Consider the following 17,374-nt stretch of genomic DNA (forward strand, 5'->3'; position numbering starts at 1 on the left):
AGCAAGATGCGGTTCCTTCCCTGCAAGCATCTCCCAATCAGCCAAAGACAATGTCCTCGTCACACTGCAAAACGGGTAAAGCAGTTCCTTGAAGCCAAGAACACTGAAATAATGAAATGACCGGCCCAGAGTCCTGATCTAAACCCAACTGAAAATCTCTGGAAAATCCTTGGGACAAAGTTATGGCTAAGAAACCCACTACAGTCATCGAACTATGGAAGAGAGTGGACCCAGGGATGGGTAAAGATACATCAAAATGTATTTGAAAATAAAATACCAAATACCTTAATTTTAAGTGTATCAAAATAAACTACAAAATACAGCAGCCACACCAAGTATCAAAATAAACTACTGTATTTTTGTATTTTAAAAATACTAAAAAATACTTTTTATAGAAAAAGGAATCTTTTGCAACATTATTATGCTTTACTGTCACTTCTGATCAACTTAATGCATCCTTGCTGACGAAACATATTCACTTCTTTAAAGAAATAACTGAATGCTAATGTATGTTCTATTTTACTCGTTTGTTCTCAATACAAATAAGATAACGCCCTGCTGGCGCTGATGAGTGTATTTTGAGGTCTTGAAGCTGCAGCTGCTGTAAAAAAGAGTGTTCCAGCTTCCATCAATCTAAGACTTCTCTCTAAGGCGACTGTACAGCAAGAGCTATTGATTTACAACAGTCTTACAGGTTTGCTTAAAAACTACACCTTGAAATTCTCACTGTGAGTGATGCTAAGGGATTCCAGTTAAAGCACAGTAACAGCTGAAGTGCAGTTGAAATGACCAGCAGTTCATGTGATTACGTGTCAGTACCGTTTACTTCAAAAGTCTCTCGATGATGTTTAGAAGAGTAAGGTTATGCTCGATGAAAAGTGTTTTCAAATATAACAGTACACTGTACTGCTGTGCTAAACAATAAAAAATAGCCTCAATGCACTATAGTGCAAACTCTCAACACAACAAAACAAGCCATTTTTAAGAAATATGAACAGCATGCGTGTTTTAAACCACACGAGTAAAGAATTTTTTATTTACTCATTCATATAAAATGAAGAAATTAACCTGAATGCATAAACTGTGAAATCAAGACTTCCTTATTGTAAGTCCATCAATAAATTAGCAAGCTCTTTTTGTGAACCAGCCCAACTTAATTTAATGATCAGGGATTGTCCAGTACAAATCATAGAAGACATCTCAAAAAAGATAATTTTCCTCACACAATATTTTCTGTTTAGAGAGAGAAGGAAATACACTTCTATTATAAACAAGACAAGAGATTTACAAATGTGTGTTTTGTTCATCTTCCTCCCACACAGCACTCCAGGTGCTGCACAGGAAGAAGTAAAAAAAATAATAATAATAATAAAAAAAAGATTGAAATGTGGAAAGAATCCCCAGGATACAGTATAACCTTATAAAGAATGCAAAAATATATGCAAATCTAAAGAGGTCAATTTAGTGATAAATTTGTCTTCTCTCCATGGACACAGAAAATGCACTGCAGAAAATGCTGTGAGTAATTTCAAATAGATATCCTAAACAGAACTGAAATGTTTTGCATAATTTTCAGATTAGTAAAGTGTACAGAAATACAGAAGCTTTAGAATATAGAGTTTGCAAAAAATAGACCCTCATATTTGGCACCCCAAAGTTGAATATCAGCTATTTTTTATTACAATTTTGAACTTGTACATTGCAAATATAACATTTTAATAGACTTTCTAAAAAATGTCCAGCAACTTCATGTTAATCATGAAATCATGACCAGGTCATATTCTAACCACACACAAAAAAAAAAACTAAATAAATAAATAAAATAAAATAAAAATACAAACAAATAAATTATATCCTGCATAAAGCCTGTTTTTAGAATCAATAAGTTTATTTGCATTGTGATTTGAATGATTATTAAGCACGCCAAGCAAATAATATATATATCTTACTATAATAGACCATATATATATATATATATATATAATTAAAATATGCTGGTTTGCTGCTAGATTATTACTGGTGCTCAGAAATTAATAATGGTTCTTTCTAGTGCTGGGCGGTATACCGGTTCATACCGAATACCGGTGTTTATTTTTGTTATGATATGAATTTATTTAATACCGCAATCCCGGTGTTGGTGCTTAATATTTTGCGGAAACATTTATTATTATTATTATTTGATGAATAGAAAGTTCAAAAGAACAGAATTGACTTAAAAAAATTAAAATTTCTAATTTTTTTTTAATTTAATTAACAAACAATTAAAAAATGTTCACTGTCATGAAAATAGGCTTTATTTTCTTTATGCAAAATGTAAGTTCATATTTCTACCTTTCGATCATGGAGTAAAATATAACCTTGTTTTATTTTTTTTATTGATTTCTGTTTCTTCATAATTTCACTTTCTTTCAGTTCTTTCTTTCAACATAACACACAAACTGTCTGAACCTGCGCCTACTTTATATATACGCAACATATTTATCATTTCCCAAAATCCTTATCAACTTCCTGTTACCTTTTCACCTCCACCGTCTCTCTCTCCACCTTTCCTCACCCGTCTGACGGCGAGATTTTCACCCTGCATTCGAAGCTCTTCATCATCGTGATGTGTCCTCGTGTTTCTAAAGCTCCCACAACACTTCATGCTGTTGTGACATGCTTTGTGTGTCGCTGATCGATGAGATGGCTCCCTCGCTCTCCCCGTTCCTCTTTCACCGCCGGCCCTGAGGCCGTGTTGCACTCCTCCTAAAGTGTGCTCCGCTGAGTTGCTTTCCGACGCTGGTACTTAGGAGACTTTGAAGTTTCGCTCTTTGGGGGCCAAACGGGTTTGACTAATTTCACATCCTGATCCAGAGACAACGTCTTTTTCGGAGAGGCTGTTTGCGGAGGCCACACTACAGAAATTTTGTTAGGGCTTTGATCAGGTTTATTTGCTACTCAATATACTGCAGTATTTCCTCTCCCAATCAGTAGAAAATATGGTTAACACCCGGTCATGCATGAAAAAAATATACCGTCATGTACCGTGAAACCGGTATAATTTTGAAAAATACCGTGATATAAATTTTTGGTCATAACGCCCAGCACTAGTTCTTTCTATTATTATCAATGTTCAAAACATTTTTTGGTGCTTAATATTTTGCGGAAACATTTATTATTATTATTATTTGATGAATAGAAAGTTCAAAAGAACAGAATTGACTTAAAAAATTCAAATTTCTAATTTTTTTTTAATTTAATTAACAAACAATTAAAAAATGTTCACTGTCATGAAAATAGGCTTTATTTTCTTTATGCAAAATGTAAGTTCATATTTCTACCTTTCGATCATGGAGTAAAATATAACCTTGTTTTATTTTTTTTATTGATTTCTGTTTCTTCATAATTTCACTTTCTTTCAGTTCTTTCTTTCAACATAACACACAAACTGTCTGAACCTGCGCCTACTTTATATATACGCAACATATTTATCATTTCCCAAAATCCTTATCAACTTCCTGTTACCTTTTCACCTCCACCGTCTCTCTCTCCACCTTTCCTCACCCGTCTGACGGCGAGATTTTCACCCTGCATTCGAAGCTCTTCATCATCGTGATGTGTCCTCGTGTTTCTAAAGCTCCCACAACACTTCATGCTGTTGTGACATGCTTTGTGTGTCGCTGATCGATGAGATGGCTCCCTTGCTCTCCCCGTTCCTCTTTCACCGCCGGCCCTGAGGCCGTGTTGCACTCCTCCTAAAGTGTGCTCCGCTGAGTTGCTTTCCGACGCTGGTACTTAGGAGACTTTGAAGTTTCGCTCTTTGGGGGCCAAACGGGTTTCACCAATTTCACATCCTGATCCAAAGAGAATGTCGTTTTTGGAGAGGCTGTTTGCGGAGGCCACGCTACAGAAATTTTGTTAGGGCTCTGATCGGGTTTATTTGCTTCTTTTTCAAACACGTCTGACAGCGAGCACATGCTACTTTGTGAAAGTGAATATCTCCAATCCGATGCGTCATGGTCTGTATTCCCTGCATCCCGAACGCCCAGTAATTCCCTTTGCAACCCTTGTCCAAATCCATCCTCGAAATTCCCTTTAGACTTGAAGAGTTGTTTATAATGTGGATGGCAGTATAAATGTCCATGGAGAGAGACAAAGTTTCCAAGGCTGTCAGACAAGAAGTTTCATAATTCATAAATCACAGAAAATATATAGAGCTGTCTGCATTCACACAGTTTGTAAATGAGAACTGCACTGCAAGCTTTCCATTTGAATGGTTTTATGCAGGATACTTTATCTTAGAGTTGCAAATAATGGTACTCTATGCAAAAAAAAATAATTTAGAATTGATTATGTTGGAATACTTGCATTGTTAGACGTACTAGAATATTTATGTTAATGCTAAATATGATAAATTGTCTGTTTATGCTCCTTTTTAAACACAACAATACACACTGTTTATAATGTGGATGGCAGTATAAATGTCCATGGAGAGAGACAAAGTTTCCAAGGCTGTCAGACAAGAAGTTTCATAATTCATATATTTCAGAAAATATATAGAGGTGTCTGCATTCACACAGTTTGTAAATGAGAACTGCACTGCAAGCTTTCCATTTGAATGGTTTTATGCAGGATACTTTATCTTAGAGTTGCAAATAATGGTACTCTATGCAAAAAAAAATAATTTAGAATTGATTATGTTGGAATACTTGCATTGTTAGACGTACTAGAATATTTATGTTAATGCTAAATATGATAAATTGTCTGTTTATGCTCCTTTTTAAACACAACAATACACACTAGAAACTCGTCACAACAATGCTAGGGTGTTCTGTTGCTAGGGTAGATATGACTCGGGTCCATCTATAGGAATCTATGGAATTTTTATCATCGTGCAACAGGTGAAAATCTGATTACTTTAAAGAATAATTCACCCAAAAATGAAAATATGCTGAAATTTTGGATGGCCTCACCCTCAGGCCATCCAAGATGTGGATAAGTTTATTTCTTCATGGGAATGTCTTCACTTGCTCAGCAATGGATCCTCTGCAGTGAATGGGTGCCGTCAGAATGAGAGTCCAAACAGCTGATAAAAACATCACAATAATCCACAAGTAATCCACACCACTCCAGTCCATCAGTTAACATCTTGTGAAGTGAAAAGCTGCATGTTTGTAAGAAACAAATCCATCATTAAGACATCTGACTTCAAAATGTTGCTTCCAGCTAAAATACGAGTCCTCAATCCATAATATTGTTTTCTCCAGTAAAAAGATAATCTCGTCTGAATCATGAGAGAAATGCACAGATCAAGCACTATTAGTTCTAAACAAATATACTGGTAGATTTTGATGTGAGAGGAAAACAGGGGATGGACTTTTTCACTGGAGGAAGAATTTGTATGGATTATTGGCTCATATTTTAACCAGAAGTAACGGTTTGTAGTTAAAAATCTCTTAATGATGGGTTTGTTTCTTACAAACATGCAGCTTTTTGCTTCACACGACATTAACTGATGGACTGGAGTGGTGTGGATTATTGTGATGTTTTTATCAACTGTTTGGACTCTCATTCTGACGGCACCCATTCACTGCAGAGCATCCATTTGGTGAGCAAGTAATGTAATGCTACATTTCTCCAAATCTGTTCCGATGAAGAAACAAACTCATCTACATCTTGGATGGCCTGAGGATGAGTACATTTTGAGCAAATTTTCATTTTTGACTGAAACTCCTAAGTATAAGCAATATTTATCAAATATCATATTACAATATTTGATGACATACCTCAATTTGTTATTGCAGTGCTCACAGAAAAAACAGGATTTATGGAACTTCTTTTTGTCGGCTATCAGGCCTTCCATGGGGTAAACCCTCTTCTTGCACACTGCACACATCTCCGACTTTGGTACTCGAATCTGGCAAGATGGCAAAAGAAGTTTTAGTCAATTCAGTTATTCCCACGCATCACTTTGCCAAACACTCAGTCCTCCATCTGGGCAATGCAGGCAAATCACATCGAACAACATCCACTACTGCAATGTAAGGTTATTGGCAAGTTTGTTAACAACAGTATTAGTGAAAGACATGTTCAGACACAATAATACATCAAAGCATTAATACTTCTCAAATCTGGAGATAAAGAATGACACCTGAGGTCTTTAACATGAATATGACAAAATGAATAGTTTAATCTAAATAAAATTTGATTCTTTACACTCTAAAAAAGCTGGGTTATTTGCAAAATTTCTTTAATTGCTCATTTTATTAAACCATTTTCATAGTGTTTTTAGGTAACCCACCTTGCTAGGTTAGTTTAGTAAAACATGCATACTGTTCAATAGGCACCCAATGCTGGGTTACCATTTGTTTTTAATCTAGCCTTCTATTCCCCCCTCCCCCCTCATCTGAGTGTATAGAAGTCTGAATAACAATTGGGTTATAATTAGTGGAGTTATTTTGGGAAATGAAATAATCCTGCAAACTCACAGACAGTCTCGAAAAACAAACAAACAAACATAAAAGCTACAAGTTGCTGTTTCTCAGGTCACACAGAGAAACAAAAATCAGGCTTTGTTTTCCTTCGTTCAGTGTTCTGAATCAATCGCTAAAACATTTTGCTTTTAAAGTACATTTGATTCTTGCAGCACTCTCAAATGCAAACGAGACAGAGATGAATGGCAATTATGGAGAAAGCACTCAGTGTTATTGAGATATTTGAAATTCTAAGCTGATAAACTGTCCTTCTGAAACTGTGATGGTGCTGCAAGTGAGATTAAGCAGAAAGCAGTTCTGACTGGCTAAAAAACAGTGTAGGCTGCTCCCCAGACTCTGTGATTTCTCAGGACACTCATTTCAGTGATATGTGGTAGATGTGTGGTATTCCAAAAAATACAATTATATCAATAAATAAATATAAATAAAATAAGATAATAATAATAATAATAATAATAATAATAATACAGCAAATATAAATAAACAAAAAAACAAAAAAAAGTTTTTAAAAAAAAGGGTGAAAAAATTAAGGACATCTATTTTAGTTATATATCAGATAGTATGAACAAATGTATGCATGATATTCAATAAATAAATAAATAAACAAACAAACAAACTAATTAATTAATTAGAGGGAAAAAAAATAAAGGACACCTATTTAGATAAACTCAAACTTAATTGAAAACAAACTTCAAACTCCTTTAAACTCAAGTTAAATGTTCAGCTATTAACATGCAAATAACTGTCACATTCACATTCAGTGAAACAATTGTTCACATTCACATTCACTGTTCACATTCACATACACGTTTACTCATCTAAATGTGGACTTGTCACCTGGGGAAAGACATAAGTTAGAAACACACAGATTGACCCGGTAATGTACCTCAGGAGTTTTGCAAGTAGCTTGCTGTTAAATTTCATTCCCATCATGCACTGCAGGCATATTTACCCAGCACAGCAGTCTCGGTTTGATGCACAAGCAGGCGGCTTGGCTCTCTCACCTGTGACACCTAAGCTTTTGAACACACTCTCACTTTCTGTCCACGTTTTATGGAAGTTCTTCATCAGTTCCTCTGCAGAGGCCTCAGGTGACACCTTTACCTCTGACGTCTTTTTCTTCACAGCATCAGCATAGGAAAACGGCACCTGTTGCGTCGCAACACTTTGAGTGTGCGTGGAAACCATTGTGGTGCTTCTTGATCCAATAATTTTAGTGCCGAACTCATCAACAGAAGAATAATGTTCAGTGACTGTTTCGGTCTCTGAAAAGCCTGTTGGATCGATAGACTTGTCTACTTTCACATCTTTGCGCACAAGCAGAGGGGAGCTCAGCTGGGAGCATTGTTCCCTCTCAGGAGGAAGCTCAGGCTTTGAACCTTCAGAAGCAATTTCACTCACTCTTGACTCCTGTTCCTCCTGTTTGTTTTGTAGCTCTTTGATGGGGGAACTTTGCTCACTCATTTCAAAAACATTTTTAATATTCTTCAAGTTGAAAGCAGCCATATCCTCTTGTTGTCTTGCTTTCTTCTCCGTATCAAACTCCAGGTCGTCAGTTTCCCTGCCAGGCTTCTCTGTATTGTCAATTGGGTCTTTTCTAATACCAACTTTCTCTTCTGACGTCTCAATTGTCTTGGCTAGTCCAGACAGGTCAACCTTTGCGAGATTTTCCTTATCTTTTACTGCACTTTCAGGCTCTGCATCCTCCGTGTTGGGGCCTAAACACTCTGGAATATTAATGGCATCTCCACTTACGTTAGCGTTATTCACTTCAACGGTCACCACTTGCGTTTCAGAAGACCCAAGAGTCTCCTCTTCAACCTTCTGCTCTTCAGCAGGTTTAGAATCAATTTTGATCTGCCATTGGAACGTGGCGGGAGATTCCACAATTTCGGACTTCTTTCCTGTGACCGGCACCACGTGAGGCACCGGATCAGGCGAGGCACCACGGGAGAGCGTAGCTGTGACATTTCTGAGTCGCGTCAGACTATCTGCACGGCTTGAGGGTGAAGGGGAGGCCCTGCTTAAGCGAGAGCTTGCCGTCTCAGATCTGCGTGGAGGAGGTGTCGGTGGCGTTGGGGAAGGCAAGGGTGCTGCTCTCTGTGGCGAGTCGGTTCTCCTTGTGGACTCGATGGTGATGAATGTAGGTGAGGGAGAGCGCATCCGTAACAATGGAGATGGAGCTCTGGGGCCAAGAGTTGTAACGCTGCTCATTTGTTGCTTTCGGCTCTTGCACGTTGTCTTCGTCTTCTCTTTGACCACCTTCTGTGTTTCACACTTTGTAGAACCAATGGAAATCTTTGAAATTCTTTGTATGGCTCCACTAGAGACTAATTTTTCAGAGGTGGCCTCACATTCATGCTTTTCAATTGTGCCAACAACGTGAATTAGCTTTGCTTGAATGAGGTTTTTAGCATAAGCGAGAATTTCTTTGAGCTTATGTTCGTTGTGTTCGACAGCTGCCCCTTCCAAATCACTCTTCTCTTCTGGCCCCAGAAGCCAGGCGGGCATTTCATTGAGCAGCGTCTTCACAGACTTAGGGTCCATTTTTCCTCCAACCCCCTGTAACTCTGAGATACGAGACAACATCTTCTGCGCTTCGGCTTGTCTTAGAGATGTGCCGGAGCTCTCTGCTGAGGACTCAGCAGGTTCCTTTTGTGCAGATTTGCCTGTCATTTTTATTGGAACATTTCTGCTTTCATCTTTTGATTCCTCAGGAATCTGCTGGCTTCCACTGGCCTGCTTTTGAAGTTTTACAGTCGCGCCCTCCTCCTGGAAACTCTGCTGTTGGACTGTACTTTCAGTTTTGATGACCTCCTTGTACACCTCAGTGTGTCCCGCATGAATGGTGTGCTGTGTTTGCACAACCGTGATTTCTTCTTGTTTTTTATCAGATGTCAGGACTGGCCACTTAGGCTCAGCAGGCGTGGCCTCCGTGGGCGAGATGGGTGTGCCGTTGTTGCTTTGAGCGGCTTCTCTGTCTTTCTTATTCTTGCTCCTCCTTTTCTTTTTCGGAGTGGCAGGAGGCCCCTCTACAGGTTTCTCTTTGGCCTCTTTCTCTACTTTATTCTCTGTTTCTGTGGGGCTTTTTTCTCTGCTTTCTTTCACCTGGACATTCTCCTGCTCCACTGTGGCTTTCTCCTTGCTTTCCAGTTTAGCGCTCTTACTAACTTTCTTTGCCTTTTGACTGTCGACCTTTTGTTGCTTCTGCTCAGCATCCTTAATTTGACTCTCTTTGTTTGGTTTGGATCGATCAGGGGAGTTTTTTTCTCGATTTTTCTTTGAAGAGCTTTCCTCTTTTGTTTTGTCTTCAGATAAAGATATGCTGCTCACATCTTTTTTAACATTCTCGGATTCAGTTTTAGAGACACTTTGAGGTTTGTCTGTTTTAACAGAGGCCTTTATTTCTTCTTTGGTTGTGTTTTTAATAACCGTCCTCGTCACCTGTTGTATACTGGTCGTCACGGATCCCTTATTTTTCTTTTTAGTTGAAGTGGAGGTGGTCTGCTGCTGACCCGAAGATCCCTGTGATGACTGATTAGAGATAATGTTCTGTTTAACGGAGGAAATAACAGAAGATTCTGGAGGAGATTTCTCATTTGTGGCAGCGATCAAAGCCTTGCTTGGAGGAGCGTTTGAGAGAGCTGTGTGCTTGGATGAATCATATGAGTCTGTGGCTGATTCGGATTTGGTCACACTCTTTTGAGTTCTCTCTTGAGTGAAATCAAATGATATGCTTGCCTCTGATTGCACTGTGCCTGTGCTCTCTGAAGAAAGCATTTCAAGGGCTGAACTGACTGACTCGTGCATGCAGATTTCAAAGGCCGGGGAGCGCGGTGGAGGTGGCGTGCAGCTTTCCTCCCTCTGCTGTCTGTACTTCTGTTCGGCTTGTATTAATGGGGTTTTGAATTTGCTCACCGGGGATTTGCATGGCGGAGGAGGAGAGGAGGGTGGGATGAGCGTCAAAGGAGTGAAAACTTTCTTGGGAGGCCGTGGAGACTCAGGTGGCTGTTTTGTAAATGCAGACTGAATTTCGGAGGATATCACAGTACACTTAACTGATGATGTGGTGACATTTTTTCTACTCTTGGTCTCTTGTGCAGCCTGCACATCCATTTTCTCAAATGAAATCGCTGGCTCAAGCTTGGGTACTTTGCACAATGTTGGTGCTTTGACGGGTTTGACAGACATTTTAGTGGGTTTGGATGGTGTTATGTTGGGCAGCGGAAGGAGGTCTAGCTCCTGTTCTGTGGGAGGTGGAGGGAGGAGTTCTAGCTCAGCTGTGGGTGTAGCAAGAGGAGGAGGTGGTGGGGTTGGGGGAGGAGGTAAAAGGTCGAGTTCTGTCTTGGATGGATCACATGGAGGAGGAGGGGGAGGGGGAGGGGGAAGATCATGATCACCCCTAATGCTCAGAGGAGAAGTGGGGAAGGAGATGCTATCATAATCCGGAGGCATTGTTGGAGGGGGAGGCAGAGGGGGCTCAGGGTCAGGTGGTGGAGGTGGCATACAGATGTCCTGCTGTTTTCTTTTATCCAGTATGATCAAATCCTTACAGCCACTTTTTTTGAGGTTACGGAATTCAGTTTTCAATGTTTTGATGCCATGTGTTTGAACAATTGTTTTGTGCTCCAGCACTGTGGTCTTTGTCTCCTGGCTGCATGCTGTGGTGTGATTGGTGATTGTAGTGCTCTCTTGAGATGCGTATCTGTTTTGCATTGATTGCATGTGAGCGCTTCTCTTTGATTCAGTGCTCATATCCAGGTTTTTAACGGCAGGGATGGGCTTCTGTGCCGGGATGTCTTTCACTGATGGAGATGGGGTCTTGGCAGGAACTTTGACCTTTCTTATCGGCTGCCTTCGGGGAATCGTTGGGCTAGCTCTCTGTGCTGTTTCCATTAAGGATTTTATTGTGCCCTTAACATCTCCTTTTATCACTTCTTCTTTCCCTGATTGCACTTGCTCTTGGGTGTCATAGAGTGATTTTATGGAAAGCTTCACGTCACCCTCTGTGCTCGCCCTGCGTTGCATTCTGGGAGATGGAGGAGGCTCAAGTAAGAGCTGAATCTTGCCTTTCACATCTCCCTGGACACCAATCTCCTGCTGGTAAACCTTTCCCTCATTTGACGCTTCTTGTAGACTCAGTATTGCTGTGTGAATGTCACCCTTTACAATCACCTCCTTCTCCACCTCTCTCACTGCATGTTTGGCCTCCTCCAGTGATTTCAACGTTCCTTTGATGTCACCTGGCATTAAATCTTCTATGACAATTTCCACCTTGGTTGAAGCAGAGTCTTTTAGTGATTTCAGCGCTCCTTTGATGTTACCAGTAATGATTTCGGGCTTTTCCACCTCTCTTGGCTGATTTTGGGCCTCCTCTAGAGACCTCAGGGTTGTAGGTAAATCAGCTCGAATTACTTCTTCTTTCTCCAAAACAACCGTCTGGTTTACAGACTGTGTTAGTGAATTCATCGCTGCTTGCAGGTCTCCTCTCACAATCTCTTCTCTCTGTAAATGTTCAAATGAGACTGGAGGCACGGTCATGAAAACCTTAACTGTGTTATGAACATAGCCTGGGACTATATCTTCCCTGTCCACCAGACGACCGATTTGAGCTTGATTACGTGTCAGACTGAGTTTCATTCCCTTAATATCACCACAGATGATTTCCTCTTTTTCAATTTCACCCGGGTCAGCCTCATCTGGCTCTACCTGCAACTTTTTGAGGTAATCCAGTGCACCTGACTCAATGCATGTAGAATAAAAGCTCACCTTTCCCCTCTCTGCTTCATCCACTTTAATTCTCACAATCTCCTCTGTGTCTGGATTGCAAAGTCTCTCTAGGCACCCTTTCACATTACCTCCAACTATATTTTCTTTCAGACTGCTTGATTCCTCATGAGAATTGAATAAAGAGTAGATCGTCATTCGAACATCTCCCTTTTCGTCTTCTTGAATGAGAATGCCCTGTTTGCCAGTGCTCTCCTCTTTCAACAAGTTGTTTATGGCTTCCTGAATGTCACCTCTTATTATCTCCTCTTTCTCCACAGAGGTGCTGCTGTGCTCTTGGAGCAGCTGTTGTACGGTGCCACTGATGTCTCCCCTCTCCTCTGCATTTATCAGGATTCCCCTCTCGGTTTTGTCCTGTCTGTTGAGGAGGTTCATCATGATGTTTTGCAGATCTCCTTTAATGATTTCTTCTCTTTGGATCTGGGGAGCTTCTTTATTCATGAGGTTGTACTTAGCCATGTGGACGTCTCCAATTTCATCTGCCTCGATGATGATACCTTTGTTGTCTACCATTCTTTGGGTGAACAGCTCGTCGAGGGTGGCTTTAACACTTTTACCAATGATTTCTGTCTTCTCCAAGCTGCTCTCTTTAAATTCAATGAACGGCGTAGTTTCAAAAAGCCACGTTGTGGTTTTGATATCTGCTTTGGGGATTTCTTCACAAATTACCTTTTTACTTTCATCACTTTCGTTGATATGATCAAGAGGATTCTTCTCAAATAGCCACACAGACTGTTTGACATCCCCCTTTAGCTGTTCCTCCATAACAACAGTTTTCATCTCATCTTCTGACTTTTCAGCATGTATCTGATCAATTGTGTGAGTTTCAAACATCCATTTTGCTGTCCTAACATCCCCTTTATGAATCTCACTCATGCTGACAGTATGCACCAACTTTTGAGACAAAGCATCAGATTCAAAATGCTGCTTGTTTGTCTTTACATCCCCTCCCTGAATGTCCTCGACCATTTTGATTGATATTTTGGCATCTTCTGCAATCATATCAAGGGGCTGGGTTTCAAACCTCCATCTTGCTGAGCTGACATCACCTTTTAGGATATCTTCCTCTGTAACGGCTTTTAAAAGATAGACCTCATCCGTCTCTCTAATTGAGTCCAAAGGCTTTGTTTCAAACAGCCAGTGGGCTCCCACTACATCACCTCTTTGTATTTCTTCTTTTGTAAGTGTGGTCACTTCATGACAATGGCCTTCTTTGTCTTGGATGGCATAGAGAGGCTGAGTCTCAAACATCATGGCGTATGTTTTCACATCTCCTTTTTCCTCATCCTCTCTGATGACTTTCTGCAGCTTTCTCATTTCGGCCTCAGAGGACACATCTTGAATCTCATCTAACGTGTAGGTCTCAAAAATTAATCTGCCTTTATCCACATTGCCTCCCTGAACATCTTGTATCATGTGAGCCCCTTTTAGCTCACCGGGGGTCTCTGAGATTTTATCTATGGGTTGGTTTTCAAATAGCCATCTGCAGTTTCCAACATTTCCTTTCTGAATATCCTCAGCTTGAGCACTCCTCAGCTGTCTCATGAAAGCCTCAGAGGTTGAGCTCATAACGTCAGAAGATTGGGTCTCGAATATGTATTTAATCCGAGACACGTCCCCAGATTGTATGTCTATCTCAGTAACACTCTTAAAAGCTTCTCGCTCTCCTCCAGCAATGTTCTCCAGGTTCTCCGTCTCAAACAGGAAACGTGCCATGCGGACATCTTTTCCGTGAATGTCCTCTTGTTTCACAGTGCGAGTTTGCAACACCGTCTCTGAGTTATCCTGTATGGCATCAAGGGTTTGAGTTTCAAAAAGCCAAGTGCATGTTTTCACATCGCCTTTTTGAACTTCACCAGAATCTTTTGTACTCTTAAGCTCTTCCCTTTCATAAAGCATGTCTATAGGTTGGGTCTCAAAAAGCCACTTACAGGTTTTAACATCACCTTTGACTATTTCTGCCGTCTCCCTAGTAACACACTCCTCATCTTCAATATTGCTAAAATACTTAATGGCATCGAGAGGCTGGGTTTCAAAGAGCCATTTTGCCGTCTTGACATCTCCAGATTCGATCTCTTGTTGTGTTATGCCCTTTATGATTTGGAATTTAGTGATGCTCTCATCGAATTGGTCAATAGGGCGAGTTTCAAACACCCATTGACAGCTTCTGACTTCTCCTTTGACGATTTCTTCCCGCCGTACGGTTTTGACCTCGTGATAATGCCCTGAGCTGTCTTGCAGTGCATATAATGGCATGGACTCAAATAGATCTTTATTTGATCTAACAGAGCCAGTGGTGACACCCTCAACTTGAATCTTCTGACTTTCGTCATATTGGCTTAAATCAAATGTTTCAAAAATTTGCTTGTAATTGCTCACATCCACATTTTCTATTTCCTCCAGATTCACCGTTCTTGTTATTTCCTTTCTCTCCTCTCTGATCTGCTCCAGCGGCTGGCTCTCAAACAGCCACTTCTGGTGTCGAACGTCTCCTTTCTCCTCAGATGTCATCATTCTTTTGAGCTTCCCCACCTCTGCAAGCTCTTTCCTCTCATCTTTTGGAGCGGTCTCAAAAAAGTGTCTGGCAGACTGAACGTCACCTCCTAGAATTTCTTCTGCACTCACTGGCCTGGCATTGGAATCATCCTTTAATGTATCCATCGGTTGCGTCTCAAACACCCAACAATTTCTGCGAACATCACCCTTGTAACTTCTATCTATTTGTTCTGAATCAATTGTTTTCACAAACTCTCTCTTTTCCTCTTGAATACCTTCCAAACGTTGGTTCTCAAACAACCATCTTTGATTTCTCACATCGCCTCTTTCTTCATCAGATGCTATGGTTTTCTTAAGTCGGTTTACCTCATCATCCTCATCTTTAATGTTCTCCAGAGGTTTATTTTCAAACACCCATTTTTGGTGTCTCACATCACCTCTTCCTTCTTCAAACACTGCTTTTTTATTTAGTTTTCCCACTTTTGGAAGCTCTTTGAGTTCATCCGGTGGAGCGTTTTCAAATAAGTGTTTCACAGAGCGAACGTTACCTCCAATAATCTGCTCTGTGGCAACATATCTGGAGTTGGCGTCATCTTTAAGTGTGTCCATAGGCTGCGTCTCAAACACCATGCAGTGTTTGTGTATATCCGCCCCAAGAATCTCATCTTTCTGCTGCTTTTGCAGTCTCTCCCACTGGGCATTTATGGAGTCAAGCCTCTTTGTCTCAAACAGCCATCTTCCCCTTTTTGCATTACCTAGTTGGTTGTCTTCCATGGAAATACTGGAGATCAGCCTGACCTGAGAAAGGTCCATGTCAATGTCATTCAAAGGCTGCGTTTCGAAGAGCCATCTTGATGTTTTGACATCACCTTTCTCCGTCTCCTCTCGGCGGACAGAAGTAATCAAAACCATCTCACCGGAGTGTTCCCTGATTACACACAAGCATTGCGTCTCAAACATCCATATGATTTTCTTCACTTCTGACTTGATCTCCTCCAGTACAGACTTCAGGCTCAGCAGCTGCTTCTCATCCATGGTTTCAGTGTCACCCAGAGAATCCATTTCTTGGTTTTCAAACATGTACCTTAGAGACTTAACATCCCCTTCGGTGGCTTCTTGTGTGAAGATGACTTCTTTGGTTTGCTCATCATCAGTGTGAATTTTATTTAGAGTATCCATCGGCTTTGTCTCAAACAACCAGGCGGCCGCACGCACATCTTTTTTCCCCACTTCATTCACTAGATAGCTCTGTTTAGCTGAATCACGTTGCATTCCAAGTGTATCCATGGGCTGCATCTGAAACATCAAAGCCCTGTTCTTAACGTCACCTCCAGGAATGATTTCCTGCTGAATGATCTTTTTGCTATCCTCTTCGTTATCCGAGTTATCCTTAATGCAATCCAAGGGTTTGTTCTCAAACATCCAGCGCATGGACTGCACTTCGCCTCTTAGAATTTCGTCCCACTCCAAATATTTGCGTTCCGGGCTTCCGTTTGAATTGCTGCCGGTGTGTTCAAACTGGTATGCTGCCTCTTGAACGTCTCCTACTTCTTCAATGTCCTCGTCATCGTAAAAATCTCTTTCCAGGTCTTTTCTGACATCAGGGTGAATGTGTTTGCAGAGACGTTTCAGTTCTAATAGCTCCCTCTCTCTGTAGTATTGCTGTTTGTTCACTGTGTGTTTCACTGGAGGCTCAGGAAAGTATTCAGCAACATCTGAAGGTTCCTCCAGTAGGTTCGGTGGGGGCGGTGGCAGATATTCCAGATCATCATCGTCGTCATCATCATCATCATCATCATCATCATCATCATCATCAAAAGCAAACTCAGAACTCGGATCACCTTCTTCCTCTTTGTCTGTGGCAACACTGTTCAGAGTTCTTGATATTTCACTTTTCACAGTTTGATGGGACGCGCTCACATCTGATGGCAGCTGTGAACGACTTTTGTCACGTTCAATCTTTTTCAGAGAGAGAATAATGAACATAATTCAGTGGAGCTCTGAAATGACCTACTGTATACTTCAGCTGGATCAGAAAAGTACTTACATTTTTTTTTTTTTTAACTGAATGTCCAAAACTGGGCAAATTATTTTAAAGGCCTTTTCAGTATTTTTGTGTCCTTATTGTGCATTTAAAAAGGCCAGGGAAATTTTTTTTTTTTGTGGTTGAAGCTAAAAATCTTTTTTTTTTTTTTCTATTTTGTCTGAAAAGGTTCTGCATGAGCAGAAAATAAAATAAATAAAGAACACCACCTTGCACAATTACAAGAAAAAGTTATCTGATTTTTGTAACTGCTCAGCCGCAGCACTATGTGTGCCCTTTGCATTTGAAAGAGTTATCAATTTACTAAATAAATGGTTTATCTAACCCAATGCATTGCTATACTTAAAAACATCTTCATGAATATATTAGATACACTTCCCTAAAACCATCAATATTATGTACTTCACTTGAAAATTACAGCACACTGCAAAAATGTCTTTTTAATGAGTTTTAATTAGTCTTTTTGACATTTTCCAAGTAAAATATGTGAAAATCTCTAAAACAAGAAAACTTACTTGAGAAGCAAAACTGCATTAGACAGTAAGACATGTTTTCTGTTTTAATGTGTTTATAC

General features: G+C 40.2%; 1 protein-coding gene across 1 annotated transcript in view; it reads right to left on the bottom strand.

Annotated features, from left to right (window-relative positions):
• Nucleotides 1–4,434: 4,434 nt before the first annotated feature.
• LOC107755197 (xin actin-binding repeat-containing protein 2-like) overlaps nt 4,435–17,374 on the bottom strand; it is a 31,323-nt gene continuing 18,383 nt past the window's right edge. The window contains exons 7-9 of the mRNA XM_016571916.1: nt 7,478–16,715; nt 5,766–5,896; nt 4,435–4,491 (exon numbers count right to left, since the gene is read on the bottom strand). Coding sequence (XP_016427402.1) covers nt 5,805–5,896; nt 7,478–16,715 — 9,330 coding nt within the window. The 3' untranslated portion in view covers nt 4,435–4,491; nt 5,766–5,804. The remainder of the gene's footprint in view (nt 4,492–5,765; nt 5,897–7,477; nt 16,716–17,374) is intronic.

Source organism: Sinocyclocheilus rhinocerous, unplaced genomic scaffold, assembly GCF_001515625.1.
Source record: "Sinocyclocheilus rhinocerous isolate Xijiao unplaced genomic scaffold, SAMN03320098_v1.1 scaffold2187, whole genome shotgun sequence".
Taxonomy (NCBI): domain Eukaryota; kingdom Metazoa; phylum Chordata; class Actinopteri; order Cypriniformes; family Cyprinidae; genus Sinocyclocheilus; species Sinocyclocheilus rhinocerous.